We start from the raw sequence: 15,749 nt of genomic DNA on the forward strand, positions 1-15,749 counted from the left end.
GGCCTTCTGCCCTCTAACAGATCAACATCTGCTCCCAACTTGGTGTCATCTGCAAATTTGCTGATGACTGACTCAATCCCCTCATCCAGATCATCAATGAAGATATTAAAGAGGATGAGGCCCAGCACTGATCCTTGGGGCACACCACTGGTGCCTGGCCACCAGCTGGCTGTGGCACAATTCACCACCACTCTCTGGGTTCATCCCTACAGCCAGTTGCTAACCATATATGGGATCTTCCAAGGGCAATGGTTTCTTTTTGCACACAGGAAGCAGCTTATCTTCTTGAACACATTTCCTTAGTGACTCTTTAAAAAGCCAGCTCCAGTCCTCTGTGTACTCCAACACCTCATCAAGCAGAGGAGAGAAACCAAGAGGGAAGAAATAGAGGTAAGCAGCAGTCAGGCACCTCACCAACTCTTCCTTTCTGCATTATGGCCACAGTTCTTATTTCTATCTAATGTTTCATTCCTCATTTATAGATTCTCTTCTATATTAAATCAGAAGAGATCAGCTTTTTAATACCTATTGCCTAACTGTTTTTGAGCCAGGTGACAACAGTCTGTCCTTTTAGGAGGCTTGCTTTGAAAAGAACCAGCTCTAGTAGATGTCTTGAAGGATGAGTTACTAGATTCAGAACAAAGACAATCAAAGATATTTGGCCCCATCCTGTTCAATATCTTTATTGATGATCTGGAGGAAGGGATTGAGGCAATCATCAGTAAATGTGCAGATGACACCAAGCTGGGGGCAGGAGTTGATCTGTTAGAGAGTAGGAGAGCTCTGCAGAGGGACCTGGACAGGCTGGACAGATGGGGGTGGACATATTCATATTTACTCCTTGCAAACAAACACACAGGAGGCTTAAGATTAATATTTCTCTGTGATGAAGGTGGAGGTATCCCTGCTGACTGCAGGGGGGGTTGGACAACAGGACCTCTGAGGGCTCCTTCCAAACCAATGCGGCCTGTGACTCCCTGTGTGAAGCTTTGGACTTTATGTAGCATTAATCCAATTTAAAAGACAGGATTGGAATATCAACACCAGGAATCTAAGGCTGTCTAAACATTCTTTTGGGAAGCTAAATGACAAGAGGATGCAGTCTCAAGCTATGCCAGGGGAGGTTTAGGCTGGATGTTAGGAAGAAGTTCTTCCCAGCAAGAGAGATTGGCCCTTGGGATGTGCTGCCCAGGGAGGTGGTGGAGTCACCATCCCTGGAGGTGTTTAAGAAGAACCTGGATGAGGCACTTGGTGCCATGGTTTAGTTGATTAGATGGTGTTGGGTGAGAGGTTGGACTTGATGATCTCTGAGGTCTTTTCCAACCTGGTTAATTCTATTCTATTCTATTCTATTCTATTCTATTCTATTCTATTCTATTCTATTCTATTCTATTCTATTCTATTCTATTCTATTCTATTCTATGGCTCCAGCAACTAGTACTGTGGTGAACAGTATTTATGCCAAGGGGAGGAGAATATCAGCATGTCCTTTGCTGAGCAGAATCCCCAGAACAGACTCAGTTTCCCTCCTGCACCTAAGTTCACTTTTCTTACCTTTTGCAGCTTCTTCAAGCACCCAGAATTGTAGAGGGTTATGTAGAGCAGTGTTCCGTCAGCCTCATTCTGAGATGGTCTCTAGACCTGTGGAAGGGAGTTGGTATTTCAAAATCCCAGCCTGGTCCCAAGCTAGCTACATATTTGTAAATGCAGGGAGCAGTGGGAGGGAATAGCTTTAGAAGATTTAAAGTGCCAGAGAGAAAGGACTGAGATGAAAATCCAGTGGGATCCACTCCACAGACACAGCAAAAGGGATAATCACCTGCTAGCCCAAAGCATGGTTACTGAATCCCTAAAAGACAAAGGCAAGCTACACCAGACAGGCAACCTCCTGCTCATCCAAACCTTAAGCTGTGTGCTCTCAGACATGCATGAAGCTACAGGGCAGGGGCTCAAAAACATTAAAAAAGAGGACAAAAAAGAAACTTTTTTCCTACAGAAAAATTGATACTTCCTGGTTGGAATCGTCATGCTCCCAGAAAGAAGAGTGTTAGCCATTTATCATTATTCAGTCTCCTAAGGTCAGATATGAAAATTGACTTCAAGACATCATTTCATAGAACCATAGAATCAGTAAGGTTGGAAAAGACCTCAAAGATCATCAAGTCCAACCTCTCACCCAACACCTCCTGACTAATTAAACCATGGCTCCAAGTGCCACATCCAATCCCTTTTTGAACACCTCCAGGGATGGTGACTCCACCACCTCCCTGGGCAGCACATCCCAAGGGCCAATCTCTCTTGCTGGGAAGAACTTTCTCCTCACCTCCAGCCTAAACCTCCCCTGGCACAGCTTGAGACTGTGTCCTCTTGTTCTGGTGCTGCTTGCCTGGGAAAAGAGACCAACCTCTGCCTGGCTACAACCTCCCTGCAGGCAGTTGGAGAGAGCAAGAAGGTCTCCCCTGAACCTCCTCTTCTCCAGGCTAAGCAACCCCAGCTCCCTCAGCCTCTCCTCACAGGGCTGTGCTCCAGACCCCTCCCCAGCTTTGTTGCCCTTCTCTGGACACTTTCCAGCAGCTCAACATCTTTCCTAACCTGAGGAGCCCAGAACTGGACACAGGACTCCAGGTGTGGCCTAAGCAGTGCTGAGCACAGGGCACAATGACTTCCCTGCTCCTGCTGGCCACACTCTTCCTGATGCAGGCCAGGATGTCATTGGCCCTCCTGGCTGCCTGGACACACTGCAGGCTCATGTTCAGCCAGCTGTCAACCAGTACCCCCAGGTCCCTTTCTGTCTGGCTGCTCTCAACACCAGACCTATGAAAATATGGAAACAGAAATAAAATGTTTGCCTAAAATGAAGTTAACTTTTACCGTCAAGGTGATACTTACAAAGGTTGGATGAGGTGATCCTTGGGGTCCCTTCCAACCTGAGATTCTGTCACTCTGTGTGATTTTACCATCAAGGCGGTATCACAATTACAGTATGACATTGTCATAATGTTCTATCCTAACTGTAATCTCATACTGTAGCAATCTGCTTTGTACCATTTAGAAGGGAAAGCAATGAACTAGAGACAGACTGGAAGCACAGTGCTCTCTCCCAGTGGTATTGGTGTAACTTCAGGTCAGGAAGAGTGGCTCTGTAGGAAATACAGAAAGCTGAAGATCACAGGATGCTAGGGGTTGGAAGGCACCTCTTGAGATCATCAAGTCCAACTCCCCTGACAGAGCAGGACCATAGAATCCAGCACAGGTCACACAGGAACACATCCACAGGGCAGTAAAGGCTCCACAGAAGGAGACTCCACAACCTCTCTGGGCAGCCTGCTCCAGGGCTCTGGGACCCTCACAGTCAAGAAGTTCTTCCTCATGTTGAGCTGGAACCTCCTGTGCTGCAGTTTCCATCCACTGCCCTTTGTCCTATCCCAGGGCACAGTGAGCAGAGGCTGTCCCTGTCCCTTCCTTCCTGACCCCCAGCCCTCAGCTACTGATTGACATTGATCAAATCCCTCTCAGCCTTCTCCTCTCCAGACTGAACAGCCCCAGGGCTCTCAGCCTCTCCTCCCCAGGCAGTGCTGCAGTCCCTTCAGCTTCCTTGTAGCCCTCCCTTGGACTCTCTCTAGCAGATCCCTGTCCCTCTTGAACTGGGGAGCCCAGAACTGGATGCAATATTCCAGGTGGGGCCTTACTAGGGCAGAGTAGAGGGGGAGGAGAACCTCCCTGGATCTGCTGGACACACACTTCCTAATGCACCCCAGGATGCCATTGACCTTCTTGGCCATAAGGGTACATTGCTCTCCCATGGAGAACTTGCTCTCCACCAAAACCCAAAGATCCCCCAAACTCCAAAGCCTCATGTACAGTTCTAAGAAAGAAACAGCTGTGTTCTCATCGTGCCTTTGGAAACATGCTAATGCATCACACTGAGCAGGTTCTTCTTCTTCTCTGGACAGCTGAAGCATGAAGAAGACAGAACTCACGGCCCTGGTGGGATTTTCTGTCTCGTTGCTGCTCGCCGTGGCCCTAAGTGGGGCCTGTCCTCCCTCCTGCAGCTGCAAGACCCTGGGAGACAGGAAGGGTTTGCAGGTTGACTGCGGCTCGCGGGGGCTGAGGGAAGTGCCTGCCTTGCCCGTTGACACCAGGAGGCTTTATCTGCAGAACAACAGCCTGACCACAGTTCCTCCCGGCTCCCTGGACAGCCTGAGCAGCCTGGAGGAGCTGGAAGTATTTGACAACCCTTGGAACTGCGACTGTGGTATCCTGTATCTAAAACTCTGGTTGGAAGATGTCTCTGCCCCCTCTCTTGCCAGCGTCAGGTGTGCAAGCCCAGCTCCCGTGAGCACGAAGCCCTTGGTGCAGCTGACTGGGAACGAGCTGGGGGCTTGTAAGAGGCTTCTCCCCATCAAGTGTGTGGAGTTCTTTTGGCGAGACCTCATCTTAATTGCTGGAGCAATAATTACCCTGATTTTAGTAGCCTGGGCTCTGAAATTCTCCAAAAAGCTGCTCTGCCAAATAAAGCTCAGCAGATATTATGACTCTGGGGGCTACCTGTTGGGGAGGCCCAGCTCCAAAACCTACAAGATCCAGTGAGCTGTGCACCACCCCTAGGGCAGACAGAAGCACCCAACTATTCCACAGCTGTGGTAGTTTTAGGCTATGCCTTCAAAATGCTTTCACAGATCTTGAGCAGAAAAGTAGTAAAATGTAAATAAATCACTGCTGGGTGTGAAAAGGAAAATAAAGATGATTCTAAACAATCCCATTGGAGAGGTAAGGAACTTCAAGTGGTTGTACTTCTCACTTCTTCCCTCTGGAGAGAGACTAATTTGCTTCTGCTTGACCCTGGCTGCATTGTCTTGGTTAAGTCTAACAGCAACTTTCCCTGCTCCTTTCTCCCTTCTTTTTGTACAGGGGGGTCTGGGTAGGCAGAAAAGGAGAAGAGGAGGGAATCAAGCATTTGAAAGAGTTTCCTGTGAGAGAAATACTTTATGGAAGTCATGGTACCCTGAACCCTGATGAAATTCCTGTGGGAACAGGTCTTGCCAAGAAGCATTTTGAACTTGCTTCTCCTAACTATGGTGGTATTCTGGCAAGCAGAATTGTGGCAAGAAATGGTGGGGGAATGCCTCCTACTGTTGGCCATTTCACTGACCAAATGAGACAACTGGTCTCAGCCATTGAAACTCTGTCTGGAAGGACTGAGAATTCCATTAAAGAGCTGAAGGAGGGATTTAAAACCTCCATATCCAGATTGGCAAAGGAGGATGATTCCAATTCTTCTTCCTCCAGATGGATACAAGTTTCAGCTGCTAGGAATAGACGTCCTCCAAGGAGGCCATTCCAAAACAGGTCAAGCCAGAACAGACCACAGAGGCAATCACATGGGAGTGTTTGGATAACTCTGCGTGATCAGTGCGGTGAGAGCATGAACAGATGGGATGGGCAACCAACTGCTGATCTTTTCAGGAGACTGAGGCAACTGCAGAGTGGCAGAGCCCAAGGTAGCAATACCAGAAGGGTAGCTGTTACTGCCTCAGTTTCCCGGAACAACTCTAATAGCTCCAACAGTGATTCCACCTCTGACACCAGACGTTGTGCCAACTGTACATGTGGATGTAATCCCCATAATTAGGGGTGCCCTGCCTCCTGCCAGGGGGAGGAGAGGGATAATGGAGATAACAGAATCTATTGGCCAGAAATTCCTGGCCAAGCTATCAACTCCTGGCCAAGCTGTCGGCCCATGGCTTGGACAGGAGCACACTGCATTGGGTTAGGAAGTGGCTGGAGGGCCGAGCCCAGAGAGTGGTGGTGAATGGTGCCACATCCAGCTGGCAGCCAGGCACTAGTGGTGTGCCCCAAGGATCAGTGCTGGGCCCTGTGCTCTTTAACATTTTTATTGATGATCTGGATGAGGGCATTGAGTCAATCATCAGTAAGTTTGCAGATGACACCAAGCTGGGGGAAGGAGTTGATCTGTTAGAGGGTGGGAGAGTAGAGGGGCTCTGCAGAGGGACCTGGACAGGATGGACAGATGGGCAGAGTCCAACAGCATGAGATTGAACACATCCAAGTGCCAGGTGCTGCACTTTGGCCACAGCAACCCCATGCAGAGCTACAGGCTGGGGTCAGAGTGGCTGGAGAGCAGCCAGCCAGTAAAGGGACCTGGGGGTACTGGTTGATGGTAGCCGGAACATGAGCCTGCAGTGTGTCCAGGTGACCAGGAAGGCCAAGGGCATCCTGGCCTGTATCAGGAAGAGTGTGGCCAGCAGGAACAGGGAGGTCATTCTGCCCCTGTACACTGCACTGGCTGCAGGCAGAGTCGGTGCCCAAGCTCTCACATCTACAGATAGGAACACAGTGCTGCTGCCACGGTCAGTTCCCGTGCTGACTTCATCTGGGAGCTTCCAGAAGGATGTGGGAACAAAATAGTGCACAGAAGGCAGTTCAGTGCCGCAGCTGTAAGGTCTGGGCTGCTTTCAGTCAGTGCATTTTGCATTAGGTACTGTTTGTAACCTTGGGTGGCAAAGCTACTAAGCTGTGTATTTTGCAAGAGCTTTTTTCAACTGCCAGGCACTCTATCGATTTGCAGCACAGGTTTCGCTTCACCTTAGCTTTGAACCTTTCTGTGAAGGCAGCCCGAGAGCTGTCCTGCAGTAGAATGGGTGTGTAAAGCTACTTAAGGCATGCTTGATTTTCATTAGAACACTCACCTCCCTGGCTGTGGATTCGGAGATGGGTGGGGTTAGTTCTGTGGCTAAACTTGCACAGCTGCTATCAATATTTGCTTTGAAGCAGCTCTGACCCATTGCACTGATCTTGAGCTGCAACACTGTCCATAAAAAGCACTTTGACATTTCGTCCTAGCAGGACCATCAGAGGGCAACTGTCCTGGATGGACAAAAAGCCTCAAAATTACTCTGGATCAGATAATAAGGCAGAAGTTAGTAGATCTGGTTCTTGAGGCTTGCCTGAACACGTCCCAGAGCCAGAATGAGCCCGGTGGGCGTGCTTTTGGCCACGTTTGGCAAGAAGGCTTTCTATAGGTTGCAATACCAGGGTTTTATCCCTAGATCTGTGTTGCTACCGCCCATTATTGCCTCGGAAAGTCTGTAAGTATCAGCCCAAAGAGCCAGGGCGTCGTCTTGCAATTGTCCACGCTCTGGAAGGAGCCACGAGCGTCGCTTGGAAGCTGAACTGAGTTTCAGTTTGCCCAGACAAGACAGCAAGGACCCCTCGCTCTTTTCAGCGTTGTGAAGCCCAGAGGACAGACACACGTCTTGCCGGGCCGAGAGGCGAAACCCCAGAGGAGCTGAGTCCCCGGGACAGTTTCGTTTGACTGGAGCAAGGAGCGAGTGCTGCTACAAAAGGATTACGGCCGGGAAACCTTCTCTCTACAAAGCTTTCAGCTGCAAGCCCTTTGGGAACAAATCCTGCCTCAGTAATAAGCTGCAGACACCACCACAAAGTCAAACGGTGCTCCACGTGGTCGGGGCCATTTTGCTTTGTCTAGATCTTAACGTGTGCCACGAGGTATCAGGAGCAGTGAGTAATTGCAGTATCTGGTTTTTATAAGCATCTATTGAAGGTCTGTTGCCTTAGGGAATTCTGGCGTTCCCCCCTCCTCGGTGGGGGCAATCGCCGGCTTCATTGCCGAGGTTGCTTTATAGACCACAACAGCAACTAAGGGGGAAAGTTCTTTTCCCTACGCTGTCTGCTGTTCCTGACAGGGGTTGCTCTTTCCTATCAGTTGTGCAGAACTAGGGATTCCATTTCTATGGACTGGAGCCCTGCCACAGCACCATAGGATCCTTCTCCAAAGTGTTTTCTGTTTGTCTCAACATGGTTGGTTTGTTTTCCCTCAGAGGAGATTAAAATGCTGTCAAACAGTGCTGACTGACGTTTCTTTGCACTTCACCTGTATCTGGGCTGTCACAAACATTGAACCATAGAATCACAGGATTGGTTTGGTTGGGAGAGACTTTCCAAGATCACCAGTCCAAGCACTCTCTCTCTCTGCCAAGCCTGGTGCTAAACCGTGGCCCTCAGTACCATATCTCTGTGTGTCTCTGGGACACCTCCAGGGATGGGGATTCGATCACCTCCCTGGGCAGCCCGTGCCAGGGTTTGAGAACTCTTTCAGCAAAGTTCCTCCTGAAGTCCAACTTCAGCCTGCCCTGGTGCAACTTGAGGCCAATTTCTCTTATCCTATCACTTGTTACTAGGGAGAAGAGACCAACCAATGGAGCAAAACTAGAAATGGGAAGCTTCAGACTGGATGTTAGGGAGAAGTTCTTCCTCATGAGGGTGGTGAGACAGTGGCACAGGTTGCCCAGGGAGGTGGTGGAAGCCTCCTGCCTGGAGGTTTTTGCAGCCAGGCTGGATGTGGCTGTGAGCAACCTGCTGTAGTGTGAGGTGTCCGTGCCCATGGCAGGAGGGTTGGAACTCAATGACCCTTGAGGTCCCTTCAGACCCTGACAATTCTGTGATTCTAATCCCCTCCTGGCTTCAGTCTCCTTTCAGAGAGTTGTAGAGAGCTGGGGTGGGTCTAGTGGTACCAGGATGGATGAGGATGAACTAGAGGGCTCGGAGATGGTGGAGGTATTTGGGCTGGGTGGAGGCTCCACTGCTACTGTCTCCAATGGCTGCTCTGGGATCTGCTCTGGGATGGAGCCTTGAGGTGTGTCAGGGCAGCTCCTCCTCAAGCCTGGAGAAGCAGAGGAGCTGCCCTTTTGCAGCTGGGCTCCTGCCTCTGCAGAGCCTTTCCTGGGGAGAGAGGAGACTGCTGAAGTCTCTTCTTTGCTGCCTCAGTTGGGTGCTTTGCTCTTGGAGGCAGCCCCCCCCACACCTTAGCAGCTCACAGCCATTTCTTTAGTGGCAGCATGATAACGAGCAGCCCACTGGTGCCAGGCTGCGGCACAGCACTGGCAGCTGCCAGGGGGAGACCATTTGGGTTGGGGCTGCCACTGGAACGTGCTGGGCTAGTCGGGTGGCACTAGGATGGAGAGGGATAAAGTGGAGAGCTTTGAGGGGGTGGAGAGCTGTGGGCTGGGTGGAGGCTGCAGCGTTAGCGCCTCCAAAGGCTGCTGCGGGCTGTGCTGTGAGACGGGGCTTGCTGTGTGAGGGCAGCTCCTCCAGGCTTGAGGCAGAGCTGCCTGTTCCCAGCTGGGCTCGTGCCTCTGCAGAGGCTTTCCCGGGGAGAGGGGAGCCTGCCCAGGTGCTGGGCTGCAGGGGGCAGGTTGTGCCCGGCCCCGGCAGGGAGCGGGAGGCGCTGAGCCCCTGCCAGCCTCAGCGCGGGCGGCGCCAGCAGCGAAGGCGCCAAAGCCCCACACGCCCCAAGGCGCCTCAGGGCTGGCACCGCGCTCCGTGTGGCGCTGGGCGGCTTCGTGTGGCCGCAGCCAGGGCAGGGCCGCCAGGGGAGGCGGCGCCGCTCCAGGCCAGGCCCCGCTGCAGGCGCTGGGCTGCTGCTGCTGCTGCTGCTGCTGCTGCTGCTGCTCCGAGCCCTGACCCTGGGGCTGCCCTTCAGCTGTGCTCCAAGCACCCCCCCGGGGCCGTGCTCCCCGGCTCCCCTCCAACGCCCTGGCAGCGCGGCGATGCGCTCCAGGAAGGGACATTGCAGAGGCCTCTGGGGACTTCTCTCCTGCCTCAGATGGGTGCTTTGCCCACCCCCACAAGCTCTGGGCTTACCCTTCCCTGGCCCTGCACAGATGCTCAGCTGCCAGCCTCAGCACACAGAGACAAGCACCACAGCGCCACATGCCACACAGCACTTGATTTATTTGCAGCACAGAAAGGAGGAGCCCCTGGCTGACTTGCTGGGCTCTCTGCCCGGGTGGCTCCTCCAGGGGGGAAACCAGTTCTTCTTGGGCCGCTTTGGGGCCATGATGGGCGTGTTGGGTGGCACCAAGATGGATGGGGAGGAGCTGGAGACGCTTAAGACGAGGGAGGGCTTGGAGGCAGTGGAGAGCTGGGGGGTGATGGAGGGCTGGGAGGTGATGGAGCGCTGGGAGGTGATGGAGGGCTGGGAGGTGATGGAGGGCTGGGAGGTGATGGAGGGCTGTGGGCTGGGTGGAAGCTCCACTGCTACTATCTCCAATGGCAGCTCTGGGATCTGCTCTGGGATGGAGCCTTGAGGTGTGTCAGGGCAGCTCCTCTGGTTCTCCAGGCGTGAGGAGGAGCTGCCCTTTTCCAGCTGGGCTCCTGACTCTGCAGAGCCTTTCCTGTGGAGAGAGGAGACTGCTGAAGTCCTCAGCTGCAGGTGGCAGCTTTTGCCCAGCCACTGCCCACAGCAGCCTGACTGGAAACGCTTCCTGGCTTTGAGCAGCCATGGAAGGGAGCAGTGGGGAGGACAAGGCCACGACTCACCCTTTGACTTTCTTGAGGCAGTAAAAGGCCACTGCAAAGCACACCCCAAATGCAAGTATAACGAAACAGCTAGTTGTTAACATTCTGCTGGTTAGAGTGCGCACTGTGACCTTCAGAAAGTTCATGTCCATGAGGCATGGCTTCTGCCAAGGAGTCTCAGCATCTCCACTTGTGCCTGTGCCCATATCTAGAGGAGCAATGGGAATGTTAGTCCATCCTGTGCACCACAGGCAAGTTTGCAGCACATTCTCTCTGCCAGGAAGTCCTCTTTCCCTCCACTGCCAGTGCCTAGAGACACTCTCCCAGTTTCTGGGAGGCTCACAGCTAAGGCCGAGGCAAGGGCACCAGGCCTCCCTCCCTGGCCGCTCTCCAGTCCCTCCAGTATTCTATGCAGTGATTCAGAGGCCTGTGGTGACTACTTTCCTGCCTCAGTTTGCTCCATGCTCCTGGAGAAACTTAACAGGAGCGATTTACCTAAGTTTTACACCACTAAACTATAGACAAGCAGCGCTTTGCTGTCAGGACAGCAGAGACTCACCCCCAGGATACCAGCCAGGCTGCAGTGGGAGAGGCACCTGAGATGCTGGAGAAGTCCTCCCTGGGGGCACAGCTGTAAGCAAACACCCCGAGAAGCTCCAGTCAACTCTTGACATCTCCCTGGGAAGAATTGAACCCAGCAGCCAAGCAGAGGGCACCATGGGCAGGCCTGCATCCTCACCAGGCTGAGGTGCCCGGCTGGGAGTCCCTTGGGCTTGGAGCTGGCAGCTGCCAAAGGCAGGAGAATGCCAGGACCTACCTGTGCCTCCTGCTGGAGCCTCAGTGCTGGAAGGCACCTGGGAAGCTGGGTGGCCTTGGCCTCCAGGCAAGCCTGCAAAGAAGCAGAGGGGAGAAGAGCTACTGTGGCACAGCTGCAGACACTTCTGCAGCAGGCAGTGGCACTGAGGGGCATTCAGAGCCAGCCAATGCTCCTTCCTGCCCAGGACTTACCTGTGGGGCTCTTCTCAGGCTGGAGGGCAGGGAGTGACTGAGAAGTCAAGGAACCAGCAGGCACAGGACTGTCACCACTTCCAGTTCCCCCCTTGGCCACACCTGCAGGAGCAATGGCAACGTCAGGCTGTCCTGGGCACCACTGCCAAGCGTGCAGCACTTTTGCTCTGGCCAGGAAGTTCTCTTTCCCCCCAGTGCTGCTGCCTGCAGACACTCCCAGCCTCTGGGACAGGTTGTCCCACCCAACAAAACTCAGGAGGTCAGAAGGAGAGCATGGGGCAGAGGTCAGCTGCCTGAGCAGTCCCTCCTTCAGGGCACCAGGACACAAAGCATGGCTGCAGCAGGGACTGCCACCCCCATCTCCCTCCTTCCCTCTCTCCCTCCCTTGCCAGTGGCAGGGACCCAGGGCTGCTGCTGGGCCAATCACACAGCAGCTGCTTAAGACAGCAAGCAGGCAGCAAGGCCTGAAAGCCAGCAGGGCTGCTGGAGGCTGGGATCCAACCCTTGCCCTGTGCAGGCCACAGCGTGGCCACAGCTGTGCCTGCTGCTGCTGCCCAGGCTCAGGGCTAAGGCAGAGTGAAGGGCACTCACCATGTCCTCTCTCCAGATCCTCCAGCAGTTTCTTCAGGGTTTCCACAGCCTCTGGCAACTTCTTTGCTCCCTCACCTGAGTATTTCCCACTTGGAGGACCTAAAGAGACAGAGTTCAGCTGAGTTCCACATGAATAAAGCACACCAGCAGTGCTTGGTGTGAGGTCAGCACAGACTCACCCCTGCGATGCCCACGGGGTGGCAGTGGATGAGGCAGGCGAGGAGCTGGAGAAGTTCCCCCTGGGGGCACAGCTGTAAGCAAACACCCAGAGAAAGTCCAGTCAGCTCTTGCCATCTGCCTGGGCAGAATTGAACCCCAGCAGCCAGCAGGGGCTCACCCAAGCAAAGGGCACCACAGGCAGGCCTGCATCGTCACCAGGCCGAGGTGCCCGGCTGGGAGTTCCTTGGGCTTGGAGCTGGCAGCTGCCAAAGGCAGGAGAAAGCCAGGACCTACCTGTGCCTTCTGCTGGAGCCTCAGTGCTGGAAGGCACCTGGGAAGCTGGGTGGCCTTGGCCTCCAGGCAAGCCTGCAAAGAAGCAGAGGGGAGAAGAGCTGCTGTGGCACAGCTGCAGACACTTCTGCAGCAGGCAGTGGCACTGAGGGGCATTCAGAGCCAGCCAATGCTCCTTCCTGCCCAGGACTTACCTGTGGGGCTCTTCTCAGGCTGGAGGGCAGGGAGTGACTGAGAAGTCAAGGAGCCAGCAGGCACAGGACTGTCACCACTTCCAGTTCTCCCCTTGGCCAGACCTGCAGGAGCAATGGCAACGTCAGGCTGTCCTGGGCACCACTGCCCAGCGTGCAGCACTTTTGCTCTGGCCAGGAAGTTCTCTTTCCCCCCAGTGCTGCTGCCTGCAGCCACACTCCCAGCCTCTGGGACAGGTTGTCCCACCCAACAAACCTCAGGCATCCAGAAGGAGAGCATGGGGCAGAGCTCAGCTGCCTGAGCAGTCCCTCCTTCAGGGCACCAGGACACAAAGCATGGCTGCAGCAGGGACGACCACCCCCACCTCCCTCCTTCCCTCTCTCCCTCCCTTGCCAGTGGCAGGGACCCAGGGCTGCTGCTGGGCCAATCACACAGCAGCTGCTTGAGACAGCAAGCAGGCAGCAAGGCCTGAAAGCCAGCAGGGCTGCTGGAGGCTGGGATCCAGCCTTTGCCACTGTGCAGGCCACAGCGTGGCCACACTTGTGCCTGCTGCTGCTGCCCAGGCTCAGGGCTAAGGCAGAGTGAAAGGGAACTCACCCTGTCCTCTCTCCAGATCCTCCAGCAGTTTCTTCAGGGTTTCCACGTCCTCTGACAACTTCTTTTCTTCCTCACCTGAGTGTTTTCCACTTGGAGGACCTAAAGAGAAAGGTACAGCTGAGTTCCACATGAATAAAGCACACCAGCAGTGCTTGGTGTGAGGTCAGCACAGACTCACCCCTGCGATGCCCACGGGGTGGCAGTGGATGAGGCAGGCGAGGAGCTGGAGAAGTTCCCCCTGGGGGCAGAACTGTAAGCAAACACGCAGAGAAGGTGCAGTCAGCTCTTGTCATCTGCCTGGGCACAACTGAACCCCAGGAGCCAGCAGGAGCTCACCCAAGCAGAGGGCACCATGGGCAGGCCTGCATCCTCACCAGGCCGAGGTGCCCGGCTGGAAGTCCCTTGGGCTTGGAGCTGGCAGCTGCCAAAGGCAGGAGAAAGCCAGGACCTACCTGTGCCTTCTGCTGGAGCCTCAGTGCTGGAAGGCACCTGGGAAGCTGGGTGGCCTTGGCCTCCAGGCAAGCCTGCAAAGAAGCAGAGGGGAGAAGAGCTGCTGTGGCACAGCTGCAGACACTTCTGCAGCAGGCAGTGACACTGAGGGGCATTCAGAGCCAGCCAATGCTCCTTCCTGCCCAGGACTTACCTGTGGGGCTCTTCTCAGGCTGGAGGGCAGGGAGTGACTGAGAAGTCAAGGAACCAGCAGGCACAGGACTGTCACCACTTCCAGTTCCCCCCTTGGCCACACCTGCAGGAGCAATGGCAACGTCAGGCTGTCCTGGGCACCACTGCCAAGCGTGCAGCACTTTTGCTCTGGCCAGGAAGTTCTCTTTCCCCCCAGTGCTGCTGCCTGCAGACACTCCCAGCCTCTGGGACAGGTTGTCCCACCCAACAAAACTCAGGAGGTCAGAAGGAGAGCATGGGGCAGAGCTCAGCTGCCTGAGCAGTCCCTCCTTCAGGGCACCAGGACACAAAGCATGGCTGCAGCAGGGACTGCCACCCCCATCTCCCTCCTTCCCTCTCTCCCTCCCTTGCCAGTGGCAGGGACCCAGGGCTGCTGCTGGGCCAATCACACAGCAGCTGCTTAAGACAGCAAGCAGGCAGCAAGGCCTGAAAGCCAGCAGGGCTGCTGGAGGCTGGGATCCAACCCTTGCCCTGTGTAGGCCACAGCGTGGCCACAGCTGTGCCTGCTGCTGCTGCCCAGGCTCAGGGCTAAGGCAGAGTGAAGGGCACTCACCATGTCCTCTCTCCAGATCCTCCAGCAGTTTCTTCAGGGTTTCCACAGCCTCTGGCAACTTCTTTGCTCCCTCACCTGAGTATTTTCCACTTGGAGGACCTAAAGAGACAGGGTTCAGCTGAGTTCCACATGAATAAAGCACACCAGCAGTGCTTGGTGTGAGGTCAGCACAGACTCACCCCTGCGATGCCCACGGGGTGGCAGTGGATGAGGCAGGCGAGGAGCTGGAGAAGTTCCCCCTGGGGGCACAGCTGTAAGCAAACACCCAGAGAAAGTCCAGTCAGCTCTTGCCATCTGCCTGGGCAGAATTGAACCCCAGCAGCCAGCAGGGGCTCACCCAAGCAAAGGGCACCACAGGCAGGCCTGCATCGTCACCAGGCCGAGGTGCCCGGCTGGGAGTTCCTTGGGCTTGGAGCTGGCAGCTGCCAAAGGCAGGAGAAAGCCAGGACCTACCTGTGCCTCCTGCTGGAGCCTCAGTGCTGGAAGGCACCTGGGAAGCTGGGTGGCCTTGGCCTCCAGGCAAGCCTGCAAAGAAGCAGAGGGGAGAAGAGCTGCTGTGGCACAGCTGCAGACACTTCTGCAGCAGGCAGTGGCACTGAGGGGCATTCAGAGCCGGGCACCCCACGGCACTCAGCTCTGCCCTCTGCCCAGGAGCAGCCTGCAAACAGCTACAGCCTGCCTGCAGTGGCACCGTGCTGGCACCAAAGTAAGCTCTGAGCTCAGCCCCAACAAGCCTCCTGCCTTGGCAGCCAGCACCGGCAGCACCTCCTGCTCCAAGGGCCACCAAGAGCTTCTCAAGCCCAAGCACCACGGGGGCATTCCTGAGCCCCACTGGCTCCCTCCTTCCTGCCCAGGACTTACCTGTGGGGCTCTTCTCAGGCTGGAGGGCAGGGAGTGGCTGAGAAGTCAAGGAACCAGCAGGCACAGGACTGTCACCACTTCCAGTTCCCCCCTTGGCCACACCTGCAGGAGCAATGGCAACGTCAGGCTGTCCTGGGCACCACTGCCAAGCGTGCAGCACTTGTGCTCTGGCCAGGAAGTTCTCTTTCCCCCCAGTGCTGCTGCCTGCAGACACACTCCCAGACTCTGGGACAGGTTGTCCCACCCAACAAACCTCAGGCAGCCAGAAGGAGAGCATGGGGCAGAGCTCAGCTGCCTGAGCAGTCCCTCCTTCAGGGCACCAGGACACAAAGCATGGCTGCAGCAGGGACTGCCACCCCCACCTCCCTCCTTCCCTCTCTCCCTCCCTTGCCAGTGGCAGGGACCCAGGGCTGCTGCTGGGCCAATCATACAGCAGCTGCTTGAGACAGCAAGCAGGCAGCAAGGCCTGAAAGCC

The 15,749-nt window shown here is 54.9% G+C and overlaps 1 protein-coding gene across 2 annotated transcripts; it reads left to right on the forward strand.

Moving 5' to 3' along the window:
- The first annotated feature begins 342 nt into the window (after nucleotides 1-342).
- Nucleotides 343-4,762, forward strand: GP9 (glycoprotein IX platelet). 2 transcript variants are annotated; one of them, XM_068162638.1, is made up of 2 exons: nucleotides 343-390; nucleotides 3,954-4,762. In XM_068162638.1, the coding sequence occupies exon 2, from the start codon at nucleotides 3,961-3,963 to the stop codon at nucleotides 4,588-4,590; it is 630 nt and encodes a 209-aa protein (XP_068018739.1). In that variant the 5' UTR covers nucleotides 343-390; nucleotides 3,954-3,960; the 3' UTR covers nucleotides 4,591-4,762. The 2 variants fall into 2 exon arrangements, with proteins under 2 accessions (XP_068018739.1, XP_068018740.1); XM_068162639.1 differs by lacking the exon at nucleotides 343-390 and adding an exon at nucleotides 2,047-2,078.
- The last annotated feature ends 10,987 nt before the right edge of the window (nucleotides 4,763-15,749 follow it).

The sequence above is a fragment of the Melanerpes formicivorus genome, unplaced genomic scaffold, assembly GCF_026170545.1.
Source record: "Melanerpes formicivorus ecotype bairdi unplaced genomic scaffold, bMelFor1.0.p_v2 SCAF_66, whole genome shotgun sequence".
Taxonomy (NCBI): domain Eukaryota; kingdom Metazoa; phylum Chordata; class Aves; order Piciformes; family Picidae; genus Melanerpes; species Melanerpes formicivorus.

Bases quoted from the DNA above. Each gene is read 5' to 3' on its own strand.
- GP9 (XM_068162638.1), top strand. From the start codon at position 3,961: ATGAAGAAGACAGAACTCACGGCCCTGGTGGGATTTTCTGTCTCGTTG.